The 26,143-nt window shown below is 37.7% G+C and overlaps 1 protein-coding gene across 1 annotated transcript in view; it reads right to left on the reverse strand.

Annotated features, from left to right (window-relative positions):
- Positions 1–7,402: 7,402 nt before the first annotated feature.
- Positions 7,403–26,143, reverse strand: part of sdk2a (sidekick cell adhesion molecule 2a) — a 57,690-nt gene continuing 38,949 nt past the window's right edge. The window contains exons 36-46 of the mRNA XM_067372292.1: positions 25,908–26,023; positions 22,961–23,147; positions 21,208–21,345; positions 18,927–19,088; positions 18,698–18,823; positions 18,451–18,615; positions 18,214–18,358; positions 16,231–16,252; positions 15,378–15,478; positions 11,871–12,000; positions 7,403–7,804 (exon numbers count right to left, since the gene is read on the reverse strand). Of these exons, the coding sequence (XP_067228393.1) occupies positions 7,403–7,804; positions 11,871–12,000; positions 15,378–15,478; positions 16,231–16,252; positions 18,214–18,358; positions 18,451–18,615; positions 18,698–18,823; positions 18,927–19,088; positions 21,208–21,345; positions 22,961–23,147; positions 25,908–26,023 (1,694 nt within the window). The remainder of the gene's footprint in view (positions 7,805–11,870; positions 12,001–15,377; positions 15,479–16,230; positions 16,253–18,213; positions 18,359–18,450; positions 18,616–18,697; positions 18,824–18,926; positions 19,089–21,207; positions 21,346–22,960; positions 23,148–25,907; positions 26,024–26,143) is intronic.

Here is a 26,143-nt window from a genome sequence, read left to right on the forward strand (position 1 = left end):
TGTTTGTATATTCACATAAATCAATTTGCAAAAGGCCATTATGTGTAATTTGCACCTCTGACATGCGCCTAAAGAGGAGTATCCTCTTGCAGTTCAGGGCCTTTGGCACTGTGTGTACAGAAGAAAGGCATGTTTGAACAGTGAGATCACTATCTGCACCCAACAGTTAAACAGTGTGGTCATACATCAGTTTTTACTTTTTTTTTTTTCTTTTTTTTTTTTGTGAAGATGGCCCCACAACCAGAACCATAAATAACATGGAGTTATATTTTTTTTATATTGTTGGGAAAAGTTTTAAAAGTGTTGCATTGCAATATCAAGTTACTCGCTAAAAAAGTAACTATTGCATTACTTTTGTGGAGAGGAACGTGTTACATTACTTCTGCATTACTTTTTCTCACCTGGGCTGGGCTTGCTTGTTTGTTTTTAATAGCAAAAAAAGTTATATTTTGACAAATGTAAAGGAATAGTAGAGGGCACAGCTCAAACAAATCTTTCTGGAATAGGATGCAGGAGAAGAAAGTTAAACACTCTCACATAAGCAAATAAAAACAAAGAAGAAAAAAGAAACACGTGATGTTTATCTAAAATCATTTGTGCTTATTAGTATGGTTGAATTGGATCATCGAAGGTCAGCAGCTATATAGGGCTTTTCACACTTAAAGGTGCCCTAGAACCAGTTTTTACAAGATGTAATATAAGTCTAAGGTGTCCCCTGAATGTGTCTGTGAAGTTTCAGCTCAAAATACCCCATAGATTTTTTTTTTTATAAATTTTTTAACTGCCTATTTTGGGGCATCATTAACTATGCACCGATTCAGGCTGCGGCCCCTTTAAATCGCACGCTCCCTGCCCCCGCTCGACTATAATACAGTGCATTTACAAAGTTCACACACCTAATATAACCCTCAAATGGATCTTTACAAAATGTTCGTCATGCATACTTCATGAATGCATCGGATCATGTGAGTATTTATTTGGATGTTTACATTTGATTCTGAATGAGTTTGATGGTGCTCCGTGGCTAAAGCTAACATTACACACTGTTGGAGAGATTTATAAATAATGATGTTGTGTTTGTGCATTATACAGACTGCAAGTGTTTAAAAATGAAAATAGCGACAGTAATACAGTAATAAACAATGGTAACTTTAACCACATTTAACAGTACATTAGCAACATGCTAACGAAACATGTAAGACAATTTACAAATATCAATAAAAATATCATGTTATCATGGATCATGTCAGTTATTATCGCTCCATCTGCCATTTTTCGCTATTGTTCTTGCTTGTTTACCTAGTCTGATGATTCAGCTGTGCACAGATCCAGACGTTAATACTGGCTACCCTTGTCTAATGCCTTGAACATGAGCTGGCATATGCAAATATTAATGAATATAATATTATACATATTAATGATCCCGACTGTTACGTAACAGTCGTGTTATGTTTAGATTCGCCTGTTTTTCGGAGGTCTTTTAAACAAATGAGATTTATATAAGAAGGAGGAAACAATGGAGTTTGAGACTCACTGTATGTCATTTCCATGTACTGAACTCTTGTTATTCAACTATGCCGAGGTAAATTCAATTTTTAATTGTAGGGCACCTTTAAAATAGTTACCCTGGTTCATTATAAACCCCGGGTAAATGGAATCCTGGGTTATCTTGCTTCACGTTTCACACTGAGCATAATTTATCTGGGGTTAACAATTAATCCTGGATATTCATAAAATGACATTTCATACTGTACACTCCTAAACCCTGGGTTAACGTTGTGTTTACATAACTCTAGCATTGCGCATCCTCGTATTGCCGACTGTACTATCGAGTTTGTACTGAATGGACATTTGAAACTATAAAGGTAATAATGAAAGGTGCCCTAGAATTAAAAATTGAATTTACCGTGGCATAGTTGAATAACAAGAGTTCAGTACATGGAAATGACATACAGTGACTCTCAAACTCCATTGTTTCCTCCTTCTTATGTAAATCTCATTTGTTTAAAAGACCTCTGAAGAACAGGCGAATCTCAACATAACACCGACTGTTACGTAACAGTCGGGATCATTAATATGTACTCCCCCAATATTTGCATATGCCAGTCCATGTTCAAAGCATTAGACAAGCCAGTATTAATGTCTGGATCTGTGCACAGCTGAATCATCAGACTAGATAAGCAAGCAAGGACAATAGCGAAAAATGGCAGATGGAGCGATAATAACTTACATGATCCATGATATCATGATATTTTTAGTGATATTTGTAAACTGTCTTTCTAAATGTTTCGTTAGCACGTTGCTAATGTACTGTTAAATGTGGTTAAAGTTACCATTGTTTCTTATTGTATTCACGGAGACAAGAGCCGTCGTTATTTTCATTATTAAACACTTGCAGTTTGTATAATTCATAAACACAACTTCATTCTTTATAAATCTCTCCAACAGTGTAGCATTAGCCATTAGCCATGGATCACAGCCTCAAACTCATTCAGAATCAAATGTAAACATCCAAATAAATACTATACTCAAATAATCCGACGCATGCTTGAGTATGCATGACGAACACTTTGTAAAGATCCATTTTGAGGATTATATTAGCAGTGTAAACTTTATTTATGCAGTTTGAGGCAAGCGCGAGCTCCGTGGGTGGGGAGCGTGAGATTTAAAGGGGCCGCAGCATGAATCGGCGCATTTCTAATTATGCCCCAAAATAGACAGTTAAAAAAATTAATACAAAAAAATCAATGGGGTATTTTGAGCTGAAACCTCACAGACACATTCAGGGGACACCTTAGACTTATATTACATCTTGTAAAAAAACGATTTTTTAATATCAGTTATGTTCATCTTTGCTCGCTCAGTTATCTTGAATAAAACAGCTAATTTTTCACTAAGCACATACAAAAGACTTAAACCTGTTTTACAGAAAATGGAAGTTAGATTGCGCATAACCCCTATTGGTTGCCTGTTGCTTAGTGTCTAGCTGTGGGGTTCTAACACTGCATTGTTTCACACTGTACAAGTCTGGCACCGCAACACGTGGTTAACGCAGCAAAAGCAGTGCCAACCCCGCTTCTAAATTACAACTGTGAAACGTTCCTTTACCCTGGGTTAAAAGCGATGTTTACAATGACGATAACCCGGGCTTAAGCGCAGTGTGAAAAGCCCTAGTGGTTAATAAAGTGAGATTAAACACATAAAGTATGATTGTGTCATTTAACATTTCACAATTTTTATTAATTTTGAGGAATACCGAATCTTTTTGTGCATGTGGGATGAGTAACTGCTCACATTTAATCTAGAACCACACTGTAAAAAATCAAAAGTTGAGAAAATTTAAAAGTTTAAGGCAAACAAACTATTCAGTTTATACAATAAAAAGTTGAGAAAACTCAAAAATCTGCTGAAGTTTGTTGCCTTAAACTTTTAAGTTTTCTCAACTTTTGATTTTTTACAGTGTACAATAGCCATGTTCACACAACATACAACTTACTTACTCACAATTTACTTACTTACTAAGTAAGCACTTACTCACAATTTCTCAGAGCTAGTCAATCATATCATAGGAAAACAAAGTAACTTGCGTTACATATTTGAAAAAAGTCAAATGTTTTGATGTAAATTTAAAAGTAATGCACTTTACTAGTAATCTGATTACATAACTCACGTTACTTGTAATGCATTACCCTCAACACTGCTCAGTAGAGTATATAATAAAAGATGCAGCCATGATGGCTTAAATGATGTGAATAGGGCACATTATTACTCACAATCATGGTCATAATTAGATTAACAGTGTGACAAACAGTACATTGAGGAAGTCTTTTAGTCACAATTAAAAGTCATTTCCCCATTTGGCTGTATTCCCAGGATTCATTGATCCATCAACTGTCTGAGATGCAGCTTGAATCATGCAATTACTCTCCTTAACATTGTGTATGTGTGTTGATTTATTTTCATATATAGAAAAGGCATACTTTTAATGTTTGTAGGTATGATTATACATGGGTTTTGTCCGTGTGTAGGCCACCACACTGTAAGCTTGGCCTCTCCTCCTTACTGGGTTATTATTTCTCATCTCTCTTGTGACATCTCCGCTCTTACCCCCCGATGTCCAGATCGATGCTTTCCGGCCTGGAATAAAGAGATTATCTCCAGGCGAACTCTCCCACATCTAAGCTCAGTTTCTTGGGATGCTGAATGATTCAGTGCTCACTTACCCATTCTCATCTGGCCCAAATCTATCTCCACTGTAGCTTCAGGGAAATTAGGCAAAAGCTGCTCGAATGTCTCGCTTCCTCACGAAACAAGCAGAGTCACACATTTAATGAGACTAAAACAAATTCTGGTAATGACTAGTACTAGAATAGCCAAAAATATTTGTTAAATTTACTGTAAAACTGAAAAATGAGTAATCTAAGTTATATTATTAACCCTACTTTCATGTTATAAGTTAAACAGATGTCTTGTCAACATTTTGGAAATTGTTTTTGTGTTCATTGAGATATTGTTTAAAATGTTACTTTTCAAAGGGGGTGTACTCATTTACGTTGAGCACTGTATATTCAAATGACCTGGCATTTCCACGAACCACAGTTAATGGTTTTACCATAGTATTTGTACATAATTTTTCCAATAAATTGAACATTTTACAGTGTGTGTGGTCAAAAATGAACTTTCAAAAGCCAAAGCAAGACATGAACAAAAACACTGAAAAATAGAGCAATTTATTTTAGATATGAACCATGCCTTGGTCCAATATAATTCATCAAGTTTTGTACAGTGATAGTCACCTCACAGAGAACAAGACAGGAGATAATGTGAATCATGATCGTCGTAATTTTCAAGTCCTTTAAAACAGTTTCCACATAAGACTGCTGTTGTTCTTAAGTTAGAGTATAAAACCAATCGATTATAAATAAAGCATATCAGCTGACATACACGTAAGCATACTGTATGTGTACACTATGTCAAACTGTGAACCGTAAAAACACGTTCTACAATATATTCAGAGAAATACATACAATGTCATTTGAAAGAGCAGACAGCCTCTGAGCAACAGACCCCGAGCGTGAGACTGACTCGATGTTTGTGACTCAACTGACACAGTGTGATGTCAGTCCATGAAGCTCATTTGTTAATGATGAGTGTTTAATGTGCACTACCTATGGAAGATGTTGATCCACACGGTATCTTTACACTGCCGCATACAGATTTGCATGTGCACAGACATTTTGAGCAGTCGCTCTTGACCGCATGAGTATTAATGTTAAGATTATTTTCTTTTCTTTTTCCAAAAACCTTATTATACCCTCATTATAGGTGTGGCATTCTTTGCTAACATAAACGCAACTGGTCTTGTATTGAATCCTTTAGAAATATTATTATTTCATTATAAATTTAGTTTCTGCTCCTTAGTGTTAAAGTTCAGTTGGTCTAAAGGGTATTTTTACACAACAACGATGTACTAGAAACTGAATGTTTTTTTCTTTTGCATTTTTCGCACACAGATGACAGCATTGTCAAAATGATCCCCATTCACACGAATCAGCGAAACTGACTAAAAATGCTGCGTTATTCATGCCAGGCCAGTAGATGGCGATGTCACTTTGTAAAGAAACTCTACGCATCTATAGATTGAACACGTAATTCGCATGCGTTTGACGGAATTTGCAATTTTGCAGTTTGCATGGACTCAATAATGGTATCGTTTTCAAAAATTTGTACTTTAAACCCCTTTTCAAGTTTGTGTTTTCAGGCCCCCAAAACACTGTTGTCGTGTCAAAAAAAAAAAAAAAAAAAAAAAAAAAAAACCTTTTTTTTCCATTTTTAGTTGAAAACAATGTCGTTTAAACGCCACCTAAGAAGCATAAAAAAAAAAAAAAACTCCCACAAAGGCTGACAAATTCACAGTTGTTATAATTTGTGTAATGCAAATGCATGATTAATACATTAATATATTTTGCATTATTTGATTATATCCAAATATGGTGTCAGGAAGTGACCCTTCCTTATTCAACCATGGGCTTAAAGAAAAAATATGTTCTCAAGATTGTTACTGTTCACATTAAGTTAAGAAAAAATGCTACTTCTGAATGTTCAAAAAGTTCAGTTTTTTAAACGTTATAATAATGTTTTTTTCTTGATTATGTGAATGTTAAAGAAACATTCCTTGTTATAATTTTGAAACATTATGGAAACGTTACTTTTGAATGTTCTCTGAATATTCTGAAACAAGTAGTAACATTTAAAAAATGTTAGACCAACATCCAACTAAACCGTCGGGAACATTCCATGAATGATGTATAAATAATGTTTTGAGAACATTATTAAAGACCAGATAACTTTAAACAAACATTCCACTAATGTTACTGGAAGAAAGTTTTTTCATAACTTTGAGAAAACCTTGCCAGAACATTAGACAAAGTTCTGGGAAAGTTCACTGTTAGATGGGGTAGTGCCAAATTATGTATGTGATCCTCAACAAACGATACAAAAACTTACAATACTAACAATAAATAATGCAGAATAAAGTGAATTATTAATCTAATGAACCACATTTCCATCCAAAATGTATCACCATTGGATAAAAATCATGATAAGATTGTAGCGCCTCTTCCTTTACAACATCTCCTTGGTTGGATGTAAAAGCAAAAAATAAATAAATAAAAATTGTACCATATGAATCATACAGAAATTCCACACTTTTCCCTTCTCAAAGTTTGTTGTCTAAGCAGAATGTTCTCTTTTGCTTCAGTTTCAAGAGACTGACACTGCTACAAGCTCACACTGTTTTTCTTTTTAGAAATATTGTCATTGATTTCTGTGTCAATGACATCAGAGCGATATCACAAAATCTGCTGTGTTTTGTGAAATGCAGTTTGTTCTCATCACTTTAAAACATTTACAAGGGTCCAACAGTCTGAGTTGACTAGCGTTGTCTTTTCTTTGCCTTAAATATTTCAAAATACTAAAACTTAAATGAAACTTGAAAAATTACAAAAAGAAAACTCCAGATGGTCTCAGAATTTTGGAATCCACTGTATATGCAGTCAGTTTTTATATATATATAATATATATATATATATATTTATATATATATTTTTTTTTTTCCGGACATTTCTTTTTTTCTTTTTTTTTTTTTTTTAGTGAAGGATGAAGTGAATATATTTTAAAATATACAATCAACAAACCGATTCCCTTCAGAATGATTGTCTGTGTTTCAATGCTCTTGCACGCACATATAAACCCACAATACACCTGCACACCCGGCCAATAAAATCCAAAAGCAGCTCTTGATGTCCGACAAGGTGCAGCAAGGGAGAAAAAATACAGAACAGACCAATAATACTGCAGGAGTCCCTCCCAGGTGTGTTGTCATTGGAATGAGAGTCTTGTATCAAACAAATGAGGAGAACCCTGTGGCCGGGACCTGGGCGGAGGTGCCCAGGCTGCTAGGGGGCCTGTACAGGGTGTGCTGGCTGTGGTTGTCAGAGGACAGCAGTGACGGGGTGGGAGTCCGGCTCCCCTTGGGCCTGAACAAGGTGCCCTGACCCTGAGGCTGCGGGGAGGGATTGCTGTGGGGTAGCAGAGGAGGTAACGGTGGCAGCGGAGGCGGGTGGGGGCGGGACTCCTGTTCCGCCACCGTGTCGGGTTGGGCGTAGCCATACGCCGGAGGCCGAGAGACGCCCTTCTGTTGCCGGCGCCAGGAATTATAGTAGGTGGGGTCACTGATGTAGTGGTTGACGAAAGAGTGGGTCTTCTGCCGGTTTGGATCCAACTCGTACTCGCTGTCACTGCCCTGTAATTGAATGAGAAAGAAATAATCTGTTAAACCTTCACTTTTTGTAATAGCTTGTACTTTAACCAGTTTTGGAGCTGTGCATTGTAGCACTTTTTAATTTGGATAAAAGCCTCAGCTAAAAGATCCTCAAGGATGCATTAAAGGGATAGTTCACCCAAAAATGAAAATTATCCCATGATTTACTCACCCTCAAGCCATCATAGGTGTATAGGACTATCTTCTTTTAGACAAGTATAATTGGAGATTAATTATATAATTGTATTGAAAAATATCCTTAGTCCTCCAAGGTTTTGATTTTGAAGACAAAAAAATGCATCCATCCATAAAAAAATTAATCCATATGACTCCAGAGGGTTAATAAAGTCCTTCTAAAGCGAATTGATGTGTTCTTGTAACACAAATATCCTTACTTAAACCTTTGGAAAGTAAAATAACGAGCTTCCGGTGCGACAGCCATACGTGCTCAACGTACATCCAAAAAAAGGTGCCATCGAATGTTTTTTTACAAGATGTAATATAAGTCTAAGGTGTCCCATGAATGTGTCTGTGAAGTTTCAGCTCAAAATACCCCATAGATTTTTTTAAATTAATTTTTTAACTGCCTATTTAGGGGCATCATTAACTATGCTCCGATTCAGGCTGCGGCCCCTTTAATTGCTCACGCTCTCCGCTCCCTCCCGAGCTCTAGACTCTATCATTACATAAACAAAATGGATCTTTACAAAGTGTTCATCATGCATACATCGGATCATGTGAGTATAGTCTTTATTTGGATGTTTAAATTTGATTCTGAATGAGTTTGATAGTGCTCTGTGGCTAATGGCTAACATTACACATTGTTGGAGAGATTTATAAAGAATGAAGTTGTGTTTATGAATTATACAGACTGCAAGTGTTTAAAAATGAAAATAGCGACGGCTCTTGTCTCCATGAATACAGTAAGAAACGATGGTAACTTTAACCACATTTAACAGTACATTAGCAACATGCTAACGAAACATTTAGAAAGACAATTTACAAATATCACTAAAAATATCATGTTATCATGGATCATGTCAGTTATTATCGCTCCATCTGCCATTTTTCGCTATTGTTCTTGCTTGCTTACCTAGTCTGATGATTCAGCTGTGCACAGATCCAGATGTTAATACTGGCTGCCCTTGTGTAATGCCTTGAACATGAGCTGACATATGCAAATATTGGGGGTGTACATATTAATGATCCCGACTGTTACGTAACAGACGGTGTTATGTTGAGATTCGCCTGTTCTTCGTAGGTCTTTTAAACAAATGAGATTTATATAAGAAGGAGGAAACAATGGAGTTTCAGACTCACTGTATGTCATTTCCATGTACTGAACTCTTGTTATTTAACTATGCCAAGGTAAATTAAATTTTTAATTCTAGGGCACCTTTAACTTCCGCAACGTAGTACACAGTGCCATGACGTTCTACACTACGCCATGACATACTACGCGCTATAGCGTAGTACGTCAAGGCATTGTGCACTATGTTGCTTTATAATACTTTATATAGGTAAAGTATAAGTTTTAAATAAAGATATTTGTCTTTCACAAGCGCATCGATTCGCTTCAGAAGGCCTTTATTATCCCCCTGGATGCATTTTTTTGTCTTCAAAATTTGCCCACCCATTCACAACCATTATGACTGAGGATATTTTTTTAAATATAACTCTGATTGTGTTCATCTGAAAGAAGACAGTTATACACACCTAGGATGGCTTGAGGGTGAGTAAATCCTGAGATAATTTTTATTTTTGGGTGAACTATCTCTTTAAATTGATCAAAAGTGACAGTAAAGACATTAACATTGTTACAAAAGTTTTCTATTTAAAAACTATTAGCAGCACAACTGATTTCAACATTGATAAGAAATGTTTTTTGAGCATCAAATCAGAATGTCACACTGATTTCTGAAGGATCATGTGACACTGAAGATTATAAATATTATTATAATATTTCACAATATTATTGCTTTACTGTATTGATCAAAATAATATATGTAGCCTTGGTGAACATAAGAGTCTTTCAAAAACATTAAACATCTTACAGATCTCAAACTTTTGAATGGTAGTGTTCATGTAGAAAAAGGAAATCATCATAAAAGAAGCTGTAAAGATGAATAAAATGAATAAAACAACAACAAAAATCTGTATTCCTTAATTTCTTTTAAATTAAGGAATAATTTACCCAAAATGAGAATTGTATTTCTTTTTCCTTTTTCTTTTTTTTTTTAACTTACGTTCATGATTTTTAAAAACTGCTATTACTTTTATGTGGAACACATTGTAAAATAGGCGCGATGATTAAATATGAGTCACATATTTTAGGTCTGAACTACATTCGCGCCTAAAAACCTCTTAAAACTACAGTTTGTGGTACAACAAGTGCAGTATTTGTAAAAAAAATACGGAGGTTTTGCTCGGCCGCCATGACAGTCGCTTCAAATGGAGTGATACAAGTGGTGAAAAAGTAAGAGTGCTGTTATCACTAGAATATCACATGGCTCTCAGCCAATCAGATTCAAGGACCAGAAAGAACTGTTGTATATATATATATTATATATATATATACCCCACTCACTATGGACTAAGCTGCAAGAACTACACTACATTTATTAGACTAGCACTGCTCTACTAGACTACTAGACACAAACTACGGCCTCACCCAAAACTCAGAGGAGCAGTGATCATATATGAAAACATAAGCGCCTCCTGAAAGAGCAAAATCATTATTTACAGACCCTCACAGATGACAAATCATAATCAGAATGTTTAACGATGACAGATCGTTCTCAGAAATGCTGTACATGTCCACCAGCTCAATGACTGCTGTCAGCGAGGGTCTGTATTAAAACCCATATCGCTTGTTTATGATGACATTATTATGCGAAAGTGTGGTATGGTGGGAGGGTTTCTTTAAAGAAGGAATGTTATGATAGTATGGGTACCTGATGAACAGGCAAATAGCTCCCAGTGGGATTGTGGGAGGACAGACAAATGCTTAAGCGAGAGGAGTGCCCCCTACTTTCTCACAGCTTGGGCCAAATGATTCACCATGGCCCCTGAAGCCCTAGTTTCATAGTTATTAAGTCAAATACTGTAAACATTAAGATAAGAGATTATAGTATTTTACAATTCCTGTTGCATAAAAAGTAACCCTGTTCGTTCTGATGGGGAAATTTCAAATAATTTAAGCCATTTTCCCCTTACTTTCAAGGCGATGCATATAAATGAGACTATGATCTGGAATTAGATGAGCAGTTTGTAAAATAAAGGTCATTCTTATCATCATTCATTTAATGTGTTTGCAGAAATAATGGTTCAGCTTAAAAGAATGCCATTTTCTCCTTTTAATTTCTCTTTCAAGATATTTAACAAAGTTCTCTGTTTTTTTCTTTTAAGTATGAACATTGTCTCTAATATTTCCTCAAAAAATGTAGACAAATGAGACAATTGTGGATGTACAGTAAGAGTGATATTCTTGAGAACTCTAGAGGATACAGGTGAGATCTTTTACTCAGGACTCAAGCCCAAGAGGCAGAAGACTAAGCAAACATCTCCAAGAAAAAACAATTCAGATGTTAAAAAGACCCCTTCTGTGGTTTTTCTTCCCTGTGGGGGATGGTTTGTAGTGTTTTGTGTGTTCAACACTTCATTTACAATGTTAAATGACATCCACAAGCCCACTGACAAAAGAAAACATGTGAATGATAAATAATACAGTGAAATGAATCGATGTGTATTTAGGAGTGAAATAGGGTATTCAAGGAGAAAGATGTAAGGCAGGACCTCATTTTATCCTTTAGCAATTAACTGAATTGGAAACAGTGGGCATTTTATACCAGAATGGAGTCATGCGATTGGGGGAGGGGTTGACAAATAAGAGGGATTTGTGATGTCAGCCGAAATGGAACAACATGGACTGATGAATCAAAGAAAATAAGATCAGCAGCATGTTTTAAGAAAGTAGACAGGGTCAATTCTGATTCCAGAAAACAAATTATTCTTAAAAAAAATCATTTGCCTTTTTGGGGTGAATCACCTGTGAGTCAGACACTTCTGAAGGCTTCTCGGTCAGGCTGCTACTCTCAGCTGGGACCAAGTCATTGTACTTGATGCTGACATCTTCATCAGAGTAGTGCAGGCTGCCGGGACTGGGTCGTGGTGGAGATCTGGAGGACCAAAACGCAGAGAAATGCTTTACTAATTCACAGAAATAATACACCTAAAATTAAAATGTTTTCCTCCTTTACCTGATTTATTAAGTCATGAGTAGGGTTAGGTTTACGGGTAGGACTAAATTTTCAGACAGGAATGTTGTTCCAGGATCAACAAAATAATCCAGGAACATGACTTTCTTGACAAAATCACGGTGACCTGTTGACCTGCTCTTCCTGCAAACTAGGGTTTCTAACACCTTGTCTTTTTTTTTTACCAAATCCAAACTTTTTTGCATGGGTAGAGTGAATTTTGTGCGGCAGTAGTAGCTCACTGCAGTTATACCACTAATTTGCAACAGCCCAAAATCAAGTCATTTCACCCTGTTCTTCACAAATCATACGGGCCACTTTCATGGGGCTTTTTCTTTGAAACAGACTGTAAATAATCAGTTTAATACAGACTGGACTATGCAGGAGTTTTAAAGACATCACAAGGAACTCATAAAGACCCAATCATGCAGCATCCTCATGGATCAAAGCGGAATTTGATTGGATGAATACACTCATAGAGCAGTCTATAGAGTCCAGGAGAAACAATGGATGATGAGTCTTCTGAAGGGAACGGATCAGGTATTCATCCACTCACTGGCTGCTGCTGGGGTTGGACTGTTAAAAGGGGTTGTGCTCGTTAAAATGGAAGGTAGAAGGATCGGCGCATAGCAGGATGGGTTTACTTGATTTGCCATAATGAGGTCTGATATGCTCAAAGCCAAGGTCACTGGAGACGTTAGCTTTTGAACTGAGGCTGCTAAGCTTCCCTTTACTTCAGTTGGCTTATAAATCACGCTGAAATAACACACACGGGGAAAAGGCTTTAAAGAACCATGCGGGGAACTAATGAGTAAAAGGAATATCTGATATGCAAGAGGGTTTGTGAAAAACATGGCATCCACCAGCTGATAGCATCAATGGCGAAACATATAAAGCTTTGTTCAACCTGAAAATGAACAAGAGGACCATGCGCGAGCTGTATACTAATGGAAACCCTTGGTGGTGGAAGGGTTGTCCCAACAAAAATCGGGCCTCTGGGAATAAAGCAAGAGACCGAGGGGGAGGGGAGGGTTATGACATTGTATCTGCTTAAAATTCAGAGGAGGCTGAGGTTTGAGAAAGCAGAGAGGCGGAGCCACGTCAAACAGCCCCCAACACCCCTCAGAAGCCAGAGAGGGGCTTCAATTATTCACGAGTGCCGAGGTCTTCCATTCTTCTTATCCACCCTCATCTCCCGCCTCTATCTCTTCCCGTCCCGTACCAAACCCTTTCCTTTTCTACCTCCATCAAAGATATCTCTCGTGGCTCAATCTTGATGGGAGCTCATTAGCAGGACTGCATCCAAAGTGGAAGTTCTTCACTGCCCAGGCTCTTTGATCCCAACCCTGGGCCTCTGCATCTGGGCAGAGAACCAGCACAAACCCCCCAGCACATTCCAGTATAATGGGCGCAGAGCGGCTTCTCCAATTACCACCAGAGGAAGCTTGAAGCAGACCCATCCCCTCATCCAATGACATTAAGTAGCCTTCAAACTCCTATGTAAAGAAACTTTAGTTCATTAGAATGACGAGAATGCTGTAGACCATTGTTATACACTGTTCACGCAGATATGTCCAAATCCAAAGTGTCTGCAGAAGTCCTGAAACAGGGTGTGAACTACAGAAAGGTTTGAGGGAGGTCTGGTCCCACCAATTAAGACTTGAACGCCTTCAAAGCATGAGATACATGTTAGGGCTGCACGATTTATCGCAATTTTATCGCACGTGATTTGGCAAAGGCTGAAATTATTTTATGCGCAGCTTGTCGGAGCTGTACGGCTCTGTGATCAGTAGTAAATGCTTCTTCATCTGAAAGCCAGATGGCGCTCTTGTGCAGAAACTGCTAATATGCCCTGCTGCCGAAGTAGAACACATGTCATTCCAGGAAAGTAAGAAGCCACATCATCTCACAGAAGGATGCTCAACTGTCGTTATGAACTGAGTTTGGAGTAAAAACATATTAAATGTTGTCTTTTGTTGGACAAGATGATAAAATGTTGCTTCTCATGTCTGGGAAAATGTTTGACGTGTGTTGCTTTTTTAAATGTACATTATAAGCGACTCAAACTTGCAGTGCTTTCAGATGGATTAGCATTTGGAGACATAGTTCATTGACAAGCTGTGCATAACAAAAATAATCGCAGCTTTGCGATTTCAAAATCGCACTAAGCCAAATTGTTTAAGATTTTTTTCTAATCGTCCGATTAATCGTGCAGCCCTAATACATGTACTAAACTGATTTAGTTCTACATATTACAATAAAAGTTTTCAAACAATGTTTGACGTTAGTGAAAATATGCAACCTGGTCACATTCGTCCAATGAGATAATTATAGCAACCGTAATCACAATTTCTCTTTCTGCAAGCGTCACACTGTGTAGCTCCACCCACCATGAAATCTCATTGGTCCAAAATCGTGTTCCCCATAATTCCAAACTAAACACCAAATATGCTTTTATTGGCTTACAGTGTAAAAACTTTTTAAATCGTAACTGGTTAAAACACAGTGTTATGATCCATATCAGACAATACACTGACAAAACCTACATACTGCCACTAAAAGTCAATTTATTGTAGATATCACAAAAAATAAGGACTTTTGGCAGAAATTTGGCTAAACGGGCTAGAATTGATAAAAGATATTTTGAGTTGCCTGTAGAAAGCCTCTGAAAAAAAAAAAAAAAAAAAAAAAAAATGTCCCCAGAAAATTACCTATGAACATATCCTTAAGATCTTTTTCTTAGTCCTTAAGAAACTAGGGACACGGTATGGCTATCATGAATATGGTTTGATCTAAGCAAAAGAGCATGTGAGAGCTTTGTTGAAGAACCTTACATAAATAGTCAATTTCTACAGAATGCACTTTGAATGTCAATAAGACACAAAGGAGGGAGGTCTGAGTGGTCTAACATTCACAGTCTGGTGTGTTCTTTCAGCTGACAGATTGCAGTTGGAGATTTGAAAAGAGCGACTGTCATTAAAATCCATGCCAACTCAATCCATTTAAAGGATGCCTGAAAGTAGAATTTAAATCAACGGCTCGGCCAAAGCTCTGTGTGTGGACAGAATGCATTCCGCTCTGGCTCTTTGTTTGTAGCCATTTGGGAATTAAACCCATTGTGCGAATAATGTCCTGAACAGCATACTGACAATGTTTACCCCAAAGGAAATTTCTAGAAAAAACATTACATTAGCAGAGCAAACTATTCCAATACATACTGATCTAGGCTCTCTGTGAAATGATATCACTATATATGTATATAATGAATGGAAATCATTGTTTCATGCATTTATACTAACCGGGTGTAGATTCCATTCTTACGACAGAAGGAATTTTTGACAGAGAGTCGACGGTTGTTGAGCTCCAGGGCAGGGAAGCGTCCTTCATCCAACCGCACCATCTCTCCATGGGATAGGGGCAGAGATGTGCAGTTTGAGTGGGCACCTACAGACAGAGATAAGAAGACAAACTATGAGGATCATGACAACTGTGGCAGCAATCACATCATATAATATCCATCTATCTATCCATCCATCCATCCATCCATCCATCCATCCATCCGTCCATCCATCCATCCATCCATCCATCCATCCATCCATCCATCCATCCATCCGTCCATCCATCCATCCATCCACTGACACACCCACCCATCCATTCCACCCACCCACCCATCCATCTATCCATCCATCCATCCATCCATCCATCCATCCATCCATCCATCCATCCATCCATCCATCCATCCATCCATCCATCCATCCATCTGTCTGTCTGTCCATCCATCCACCCACCCACCCATCCATCCATTCCATCCATCCATCCATCCATCCATCCATCCATCCATCCATCCATCCATCCATCCATCCATCCATCCGTTCATTCCACCCGTCCATCCATCCACGCATCCATCCATCCATCCATCCATTTTAAATTCAACTAACCATATAACTGCACATAGTCAGGAAAAAAAAAACGTAACTGTATTTTTATGCAAATACATACTGTATCTCACTTGATTCAACAACCTTAAGGGCCTACCAGCCTAAATCTCAAATAACTAATCTCTAGTGGCATGGCTCTGGGTTTGGCCTTGTTGTGTACGTATGTGACCATTGCAGCAAGGCAAGTCAAATCTCACTAGGTCATCCAGCACACATCTTCTAAAGTGAGAAGACCTCTGATCTCAAAGGCTCAGAGTCTAACTTAAGTGTGATTTCAGGGATGTGAGGAGAGCAGTGACCTCTCTGCCTAGATGGACAGTGTGATCTCCCACCTTGCAGAACTTCTGGCCTCACTGGACTTCAGTTAAACAAACCGGCACCAATAGATCAGGACCGAACGGAGCCAGGCGGGTGGGGAGTATCTTGAGAGAAGCCCTTTGTGTCCTACACAAACACTTCCCTTGTGCTACTCACACATCCACAACCCTGTTGGCCCTGGTACAGCACTAAACGCTGACCGAGCTCAGAGGCAGCCATGTGAGAATCCCTCCCACACTCACAGATCAGAACGCAACTCGACCTCCCCAGAACTCTAGGATGAAATATGCAACATGCATGAAGTCCACAGTCCGTAACCACCTCATGCATGTTGCAGACAAAACTAGAAAGAACTTTCTCGATCTGACTAGCTCTAACCTAACTGGTTTGGCTTTATGTAAATTCTGGGAATAAAAGCACATGTTTTTGTATCAATCCAAATGGAAATAAACGGTTGGGCAGATGTCGAGCGTCTGTCAGCTCAGTTTTTGTGTTGTGTTCTACACGTCAAAACCAATTGGACGCCGTCAGTGGCTTTTCAATTGAGCATGTTGAATCTACGTTGAGTTGTCTGTGAGAGAGATCACTCTGATTGGCTGTTCAGCTTAGTGAACCAGTGCACAAGAAGAAAAACTGAAGTGATGAAAGCAAGCAAACAGTCAAGGCACACACACAGATGGCTCTTTACATGTTACATCTTCATCTTATCTGAGCAATCCAATAAGCACTTATTTTCATAACAACACGGCCATCTGGAATGAAGAATGTAAAGACCAACTAATCGACATGATTTACAGTAAAAATGGTAAGAAAGCACTTTGTACTGTATATCTGCAATCCTAGGCTGCATCTAAAAGTCAAAAGAAATTAAGGATTTAAATCCAGGATTTTTCTCCATATAGTGGACTTCACTGGGGTACAATGGCTCTACATGATCCCAGCCGAGAAATAAGGGTCTTATCTAGTGAAACGATCAGTCAAAAAAATCCACAAATACTCGTCCACGACTTCACGCATTACGTAACCACGTTTGAAAGGTCACTTAGGACTTTGTTTTTGCACGTTCGCTTTGAAGACACTGGATTGGTACTTCCATCATGCGTGACCTTTCCAACATGATTACGTAATGCGTTGCGCATTGCAGAGCTAGTGTAAGATGAGCATTTGTGGTTAAAATTATTTTTTTTTTCTAGATAAGACCCTAAAATTATTTTGTTTTTCTAGATAAGACCCTTATTCCTCAGCTGGGATAATGTAGAGCCCTTTGAAGCTGCACTGAAACTGCAATTTGGACCTTCAACCCATTGAACCCCAGTGAAGTCCACTATATGGAGAAAAATCCTGAAATGTTTTCCTCAAAAACATTAATTTCTTTTCGACTGAAGAAAGAAAGACATAAACATCTTGGATGACATGGGGGTGAGTAAATTATCAGGAAATCTGAATTCTGAACTGAACTAATCCTTTGCGGTCCAGTTTGTACGAGTTTTGTTTGGAACTACCTCAAAAATAGTGAGAAAAGACCAGACGGTCACCTTCTTTCCCAAGCTGAGAGAAGACATAAGATGATGAGTGATGTAATTTTGCTCGAAGCAGCACAACCCCCCTCTGAGGCAGCAAAATGAGTCAGCAATCATTTTGATAGTAATGACCACAACCAAATGAAGCAAACACACGCTGCTATTGATTGTTTGAGTCTCTCTCAAGTGGAAAATCACATTTTCCCAGAGCACCATGGTGTTACCCACCAGTGATGGGAAAATAGAACTAAATTTGAGTCCATCTCACTTTAGTCATGCGAGTCAGCAGAAAGAGACATGGCAATCAGGGTAATTGAGAGACATTATAGATCTGTTCTGAGTGTTTTTGGCTTATCCACCCACCTGAGTCTGTTTTCTTGGTGTATTTTTTGCTCTGACCTCGTATGATGAGGATGAAGATGAGCAGAAGGATGAAAATTAGGCCCACGAGAGCAATAACCACCAGAAACCACCATTCCTCATAAAAAGGGGAGATCTTTTGGGCTGGTAAAAGAGAAAAGAAGCAGAAAAATGGGTTTCATTATGAAACACAAAACCTTTTGGGCTTTCTTGCATGTGTTTTCAAGTTTACTCACCTGATATTGAAGGAGAAGGGGCACTCGGAGAACCGTAGCCATAATCATTCACAGCAATGACACGGAAGTCATAGGTGACCCCTTCTCTGAGGGTATCCAGGTTAAGAGTGTACGACGTCACCTCTTTAGGGATGTCTTTGATTAGAATATCCCACAGTCCTTCATCTGTTGGTGGTAAGATGCCATTATTCCCTCTGTAACGAATTTAAATGCTGCGTTTCTAAACAATTCCTGTTTTTCAACTCACCAGATGGTCGTGCCTCTATAACATAGCGTGTGATGGGAGCACGGCCGGGGTCACCGCTGGACCAGTGGAGAGTGAGTGCCGAGCCGTAACGAGAAATAAACGGCTCCCCCGGAGGCCCTGGAGCACCTATACCACAAAATAGGGCAATAGTGGTGCAGAAATTATAGACTTCAGCTTTAGATTTATTGGTGTTACAAAATAGCAAATATGGCTAAATGTGAGACAAGACCTTCTCCGGGGCCAGTGGTGATGTTGGCCTCGACCTCTGGTCCATAGGTAAGTGTTTTAGCACGGATGCGGAAGTTGTACGTCACTCCATCTGACAGATCCTTGATTTTCATCCACAAGGGGGCGCTGCCCTTCACATCCACTGTGACAATCTTACTGACACCTGAAGTGTGAGGAGAGGAGTCTGTAGAGGAAACACTCAAACTCTAGATACCATGCTAAACACTAACAATGGCACATACAAACAAAAATGATTAGCTTATGCACTGTATTGACCATTCAAAATCTTTTTTTTTAAAGACTTTTTTTCAAAAACATTAAAAATCTTTCTGACCCCAAACCTTTCAATGGTAGTGTGTATTAACAGAATTGCATATTTTGTATTTTTTTATATTTTTCAGAAATGTTATACTTTTTAAGACCATAAAATTAAGGTTTGAAAATGTTCCATTGGCTTACATTGATAGAAAGTTAAGCTTTCGTCTTTTTGACAGCCATGACTTCATCTTAATGTTTGCATATTGATTTTTTTTTCTTATATCCATTTGCACACTAACTTGTGACAGGTCTTGTCTTCTGTTTAAACGTTCTGTCAGTTTTCATGTCTGTTCACCCTCATGTTGAACAGTGAATATAGCTACGTTTTGAATACTGAGCAAATTTATGCAGTAGTATCCATATTTTATGTATGCATAGCACACATGGTTTATCTTCTACATTTGCTAAAAGCAGGCAGCTACAGTGTTTACTGTATTCAGTGTGTATGGATCATTTACGAATAAGGTTTTTAAAAGTGTAAAAAAACCATTATGGAGATATAATTCATTTTGAAGTTATTAAGTGTTAACAATGAGATTATGTGGTTTTTATAATCAATGAACACTGCTTTTGTCATTTTTTACAAGATGGATAAAATTTGTCACCAAAAAAGTCATTCGGTTTAACCAAAATTTCAGTTTTACCGAATGACACTTTTGGTTATACCAAATGACGATATTTTCAAACAATGCTAATAGGCTGATATCTAGCTAGCAAAAGGACAATCAAACATTTTATACTTAGTACAAATTTTTACAATATTACAACATTTTTCATGTTTTATAGCAGTTGTACCGAATCACTTGATGTTTCAGGACATGTGTATGAGTAAGTGAAAACATGAATTATTCAAATAGATAAAAGAGTTTGCTTCATGACCATGTGGTCCTTTGCAGGTGTCTGAATGATGTCACATCCTGTCACATGATACTGACCGCATGACTTGTTCCAAAATGGTCCCTTTATATCGGTTACTCCAAATGACATCAATGAAATTAATTTTTCCGGACATTCTTTCTCTTAACAAAGCAACAACTTCTACACATAATTTTAATACCATTTTGCACTATGTTGATAAATGATGTTATAAAATCATGCCAGAATAAAAAATATGTACATTTATTACATTTTAAGATATTTTAATCATAAATGAACTGGCTGTATTGGCTTTTGGACGGTTAAACCAAATGACCTTTTGACACTTCAAAATCTTTAAAATACCTTTATATGTAGCAAAATATAATTAAAACCTTTTGAATTCATTAAAAGAGATCTAGTTGTACTACCTTACATACTTTGGATGTCATATCTTTGTTTTTTATTATTATTAAGGACTTCGGACAAAAAAAATGATGCGCCACGTCATTGACCCGTTCACAAAATGGTAAAGTGTCTCTAATGCAGCATTTAATTTACATAGAAGTAAAGACTAAAACCTAAGCTTAAATGACACTTTAACACTATTCTTTTGTTGTTTTGCAATCACTGGCTTTGCTTTCAGAGTTTTACACTCAAATTCACATACATGTGAAAACTGCACGAGGTTATGCTCTAAGGGTTAAACTAATAAAGAAAGTTGGACCTCCAGATTCTGAGATATGGGCCCTTGGTAAACAGCAGCCCAGCACATCTGGTTTCCCCCGAAATGCTTGACCACTTTGGAGCCATTATGGGACCACAGAAATTCCCTCTCTGATCCAAATTATGGTGGAATTTGGCCAATGCACCACACTTGGCAATTTTTTAACCATGCCTTACTCAATAACAGGGAAACTTCAGAGAGGAATGCCATTCATTACATGCCATAAAGAAACCTCATCTTGAACACATTTGGAGAGCAAATTTCAGACATTTGTAAGTTTAAAAAAGCATGACAGGCCTAAAAGGGTGTAAATCAGCTGCTGACTGGAAGCTCCCTCAATAATTTGCTCAGTCAAAGCTTTTAGTGTGGTGTAGTTTCTCACCATCCACAGGCGTACAGGGCTCGTAGACCACGCGGTATCCCTCCACGATGCCATTCGGCTGCTTGGGCTCACCCCAGGACATGTTGACCGAGGTAGTGGTGAGTTCACTAAAGTGGATAAAACTGGGAGCGCTTGGAGCTGTGGAGTAAAATAAGCTCTCATTACACATCCAACATGAATTCATGAAAGTGCATTATGATTGATTGATTTCATTAGATTTAGTCAGGGTTCACAAATAACGCCTGCAATGTACTAAACGCGAGTAAAAATTGACCTTGGTGAGTAAATAAAACAGTTACTTGCAGGTGGTTGGTAACTTTATTAAGAACTGGAGCAAAATACATGGAATAAATCAATTTGTAAGAACAATAATCTGAATCTTGCTGAAGTAAGTGACGCGAGTCGAAATCTGTTGCATGTCTTTTAATAGGTTTTACCACAGAAAAAGCGTAAAACAGACGTTATTTAACAGATGCAATTGCACACAGAAACTGACATTAGCCTGTATATGATGTATGATGTTGCAGTTTGTCATACATATTTAAGAAAAAAAAAAAAATTAAAAAAAGTAATTCCGTTATCATACACTACACTAGCATTCAAAAGTTTTGGATTGGGATTAGTCTATGATTTTCAAAGTTCTTGTTCTCACCAAGGCTGCATTTATATGATTAAGAACACAGCAAAACAGTAATGTTGTGAAATATTAGAATTTAAATTACCCATTTTCTTTTTGAATATATTTTTAAAAATATAATTTATTCCTGTGATCAAAGCTGAATTTTCAGCATCATTACTCCAGTCTTCTGTGTCACATGATCCTTCAGAAATCATTCTAATATTAAAACATACACATTTTTTCAGTATTTATTTGAAATATATTTGAAATCTTTATCATTATAAATGTCTTTATAGTAATTTTTGATTAATTTAATGCCTCCTTGCTCAATTAAAGTATTATTTATTTATTTATGAAAATTGTATTTAATAATGCATGTAAGAAATATGTATTTATTTTTATTTTATTTTTTAAAATTACTATTACGTTTTTACAATTTATCATTTCTTTCTCAATTCACCCACTATTTGGCAGATGTGGCAAAAGATATTCTTGACCCAGGACACATCTAGATTAAAAAATGTTTTAAAAAAGCAATTTTCAGCACAAATATTTAAGCACTCTCTGCTGTGAGAGGTCAGGGTAATGTTGCAGTAATGTAAGGAGTTAGTTTTGCCCTCCGGAAGATTGGCACAGGGCCTTGTGTTGGCTCATCTCCCAGTGTCTTAGTGAAGCTGAGCCAAGAATCACTCTCGCTTGTACTGTTCTCATTGTTACTTCCTCACTACACTGTCACAGTCTTTAAGGGAGCGGAAAAAGGCTGAATTAACTTTTCTCAATCGCTTGGAACACAATTCTTCGTATGCTGACCTGCCAAAAAGCACTTCCTCAATATGTGGTCCATTTTCTTCAACCCAGTTCCCAGCTCCCTGTCGTAGACGAACTGTCATGAGCTTCCGTTCCTACAGAATACCCCCCAATATTCAGAGACAACCCATCTCCTTCATAATCTAACACCATAGCCCTCATGCAATCCATATGATGTGATCCATCCAATTGAAAATTAATAACCTTTCCAGCAGGGAGCTTTGGGAAAATAGTGGGATCAAACGTCTAGAACATTCCCCCAAAGTGGGTTTAGCATTAAAGGCACTGGTTGTTGATTGATGTATTTTGCATTGACTCGAGTCCCACCTGCTTGCTGAGTGCGCCCTCTGGTGGGCAGTGAGCGCGGGCCGTCCCCTGCCGCGTTGAAGGCAGCCACGCTGATCATGTAAGTGGTGTAGCCGGTCAAGTTCTTCAGCTTCACGCTTAGCTCCGGCAGGAAGAGAGTGCGGAGTCGCTCAGTCTCATTCTGCAGCTGAAACTCCCAATAATAAATCTAACAAGACAAATTGCACAAATGAATAACTTCAGAAGATGTAAATCTGATGGACTATTAAGCTTAATATTTTAGAGCAGCAGTCTTTTCAAACTTTCAGACCAAGCACCATGTCTGATTAAATCAGTCTATCAGACTAAGTACCACTTAGTCACCTAGTCATTATTATAATAGAATAGAAGCCAAGAATGTGGGTCTTAAGGTCTGCTCACACCAAGAACACTAACTATAAAAGATAATGATAATTATTAGTGTCCACACCAATGTACAATAACATTGTTTATTATGACCTTGAGCCCGATAAAAGATTAGTTCACTTCAGAATTAAAACTCTCTGATGATTTACTCACCCCCATGTCGTCCAAGATGTTCATGTCTTTCTTCAGTTGAAAGAAATTAAGGTTTTTGAGGAAAACATTCCAGGATTTTTCTCCATATAGTGAACTTCAAAGGCTACCAACGGGTTGAAGGTCCAAATTGCAGTTTCAATGCAGCTTTAAAGGGCTCTGCATGATCCCAGACGAGGAATAAGAGTCTTATCTAGTGAAACAATCAGCCGTTTTCTAGAAAAAAATAAAAAATTACATCATATACTTTTTAACCAAAAATGCTTGGCTTGCGCGAGTGACCTTTCCAATGTGATTACGAAATGCATGGTGCATCGCAGAGCTAGTGCAAGACAAGCATTTGTGCTTAAAAAGTTTCAGTTTTTATTTTTAAATGACCCATCGTTTCGCTAGTAATCACATTGGAAAGGTTACATGTGACGTAGCACTACCATTAGCATTGCAGAGCTAGTGCAAGCTGAGCATTTTTGGTTAAAAAGTATATGATATAATTTTTTTTTTTTTTTTTTTTCCCTAAAATATGACTGATTGTTTCACTAGACAAGACCCTTATTCCTCGTCTGGGATCATGCAGATACTTTTGAAGCTGCACTGAAACTGTAATTTGGACCTTCAACCCGTTGAACCCCACTGAAGTCCACTATATGGAGAAAAATCCTGGAATATTTTCCTCAAAAACCTTTACTTCTTAGAAAGAAAGATGTAAACGTCTTGGATGACATGGGGTTGAGTAAATTATCAGGAAATTTTAATTCTGAAGTGAACTAATCCTTTAAAGTCTGGTGTATTCTGATTGGCTGTGAGTGTTTTTTCTTGTTTCTTTTCATTAATCAGCTGGGGGGAAAAACGGACTTTCCTATTCTCACTGAATTAGAATGATTAGAAACTTAGTTATAATTATCATTTATAGGTATTTTCCTTGGTGTGAACGGGCATTTAGAGCATCTAATTAGACAGATACACTGATACTTATTTAAATTATAACAAGAAACAAAGAATTTATAATTTTAGTACTTTAGTTCAAGGCCCCCCATTGTCCACAACAATAGCTGAAATCCCTCCCTCACTCACATTTCTACCCGACAAAGTATTTTAGAGCTTGGCATAGCTAGAAAGATGTATATTTGACATAGAGATAACCAAATAATGAGATAGATCTTGATTTTTAGTTGTTTCAGCTTATTTTCATGCTTTGTTTTGTCTTATTTTAAATCACTAAGTCATCTTGATCTTGAGACCCCATTGGAAGTTTATTGGAGCCCACGTTTGAGAACCACTGATTTAAAGAAATGTTGCAGTTTCAAAAAAGTAAAACTCTCTCTCTCTGTATATATGAGTAGTTACAGTAGTCACAACATTTAAAATTGCGGTGTGTAATTTATGCAACACTAGTGACATTAAAACTAATTGCAAAAACAACTTAAAAGGTAAAGTTTGCGAATACGAACTTTGAATGTTGGCTTGACAAAGCCTCACCTGAAATAAAAAAAAAAACTGTTTGAAGATTGGTTTGATGTTGGAAGGTTATATAAGCCTTTTGTAGTTTGAATACTTGGACAGCCTGAAGAAAGGTTTTAAGCTTGAAGGTTACATAAGTCTTGTGTATTTGGAATTTGGAACAGATCTTTAATTGGAGTAGAAGCTTTGCTGGGTGGCTACTAAGGTTTTAGGCGGTTTCTAGGGTGCGCTGGGTGGTTGCTAGGGCTTGCTATGGTGTTCTAGCTGATTGCTAGAGCATTGCTAAGCAGTTGCTAAAGCTTCTGAATGGTTGTCAGAGCTTGGGGAGACACATTACGTTTACAAATTTTGGTCTCAGGTTAGCTATTTTTGAAAAAGAAACCCCACTAACCCCAAGATTACACAATAAAGGCCCATTCACAACAAGGACGATAACTATAATGATAAATGTATAGTTTTAAAAATCATTCTAAATGTAAAAGAATAGCAGAGATAATAACTATAATGATAAAGGCACAGAGGAACAATATGATTCATTTTCTCAACCATTTCTTCCAGCTGATGAACTATGAAAACATTGACAGCCAATCAGAATCCGTCCTGCTTTAAAGAGCAAGAGCATTTTAAGTGGGAGACGACAAACTGCAGCGCATGCAGAATGATATTGCGTGCGGGGGAGGGCGCTTATATAGTTATCGTTCTGTGTGAATGGGCCTTAACAGCATATCTCATCTTTCATCCCTCTCTAAACTCATGCTATTGGCTTAGCTGATGTTACTATGTTGACTAGCTCAAATAAACAATAAGAGCTGTTACGTTATTTGTTTGCTTTTTCAGTCTGAGGGACGATTCGGAATTAGTTTCTCTGGTAACTGACAGCATTTGCACACCATCAGGGGGCGATCAAAGAACCACTGTTTTAGTTTATAGTCTTTCAATTTTCGAAGTGTCGTACCTTATAGCCTTGAATATCTCCATTTTGTGCCTCCACTGGAGGAGGGTCCCATGTGACATCAAGCTGAGTCGCTGTTGAAGACTGGATAGCGACATTCTGAGGTGGAGCGGTGGGCACTGATGAGGACAGATAGAGAGAGAGAAGTAATCAAACCAGACAGACTCCAGCAACACCTAGGCAGTTTGAACTGATTTATTAGACTTTATACTGACTGACAGCACTACTGCATGTTTTTA

This window comes from Chanodichthys erythropterus, chromosome 3, assembly GCF_024489055.1.
Source record: "Chanodichthys erythropterus isolate Z2021 chromosome 3, ASM2448905v1, whole genome shotgun sequence".
Taxonomy (NCBI): domain Eukaryota; kingdom Metazoa; phylum Chordata; class Actinopteri; order Cypriniformes; family Xenocyprididae; genus Chanodichthys; species Chanodichthys erythropterus.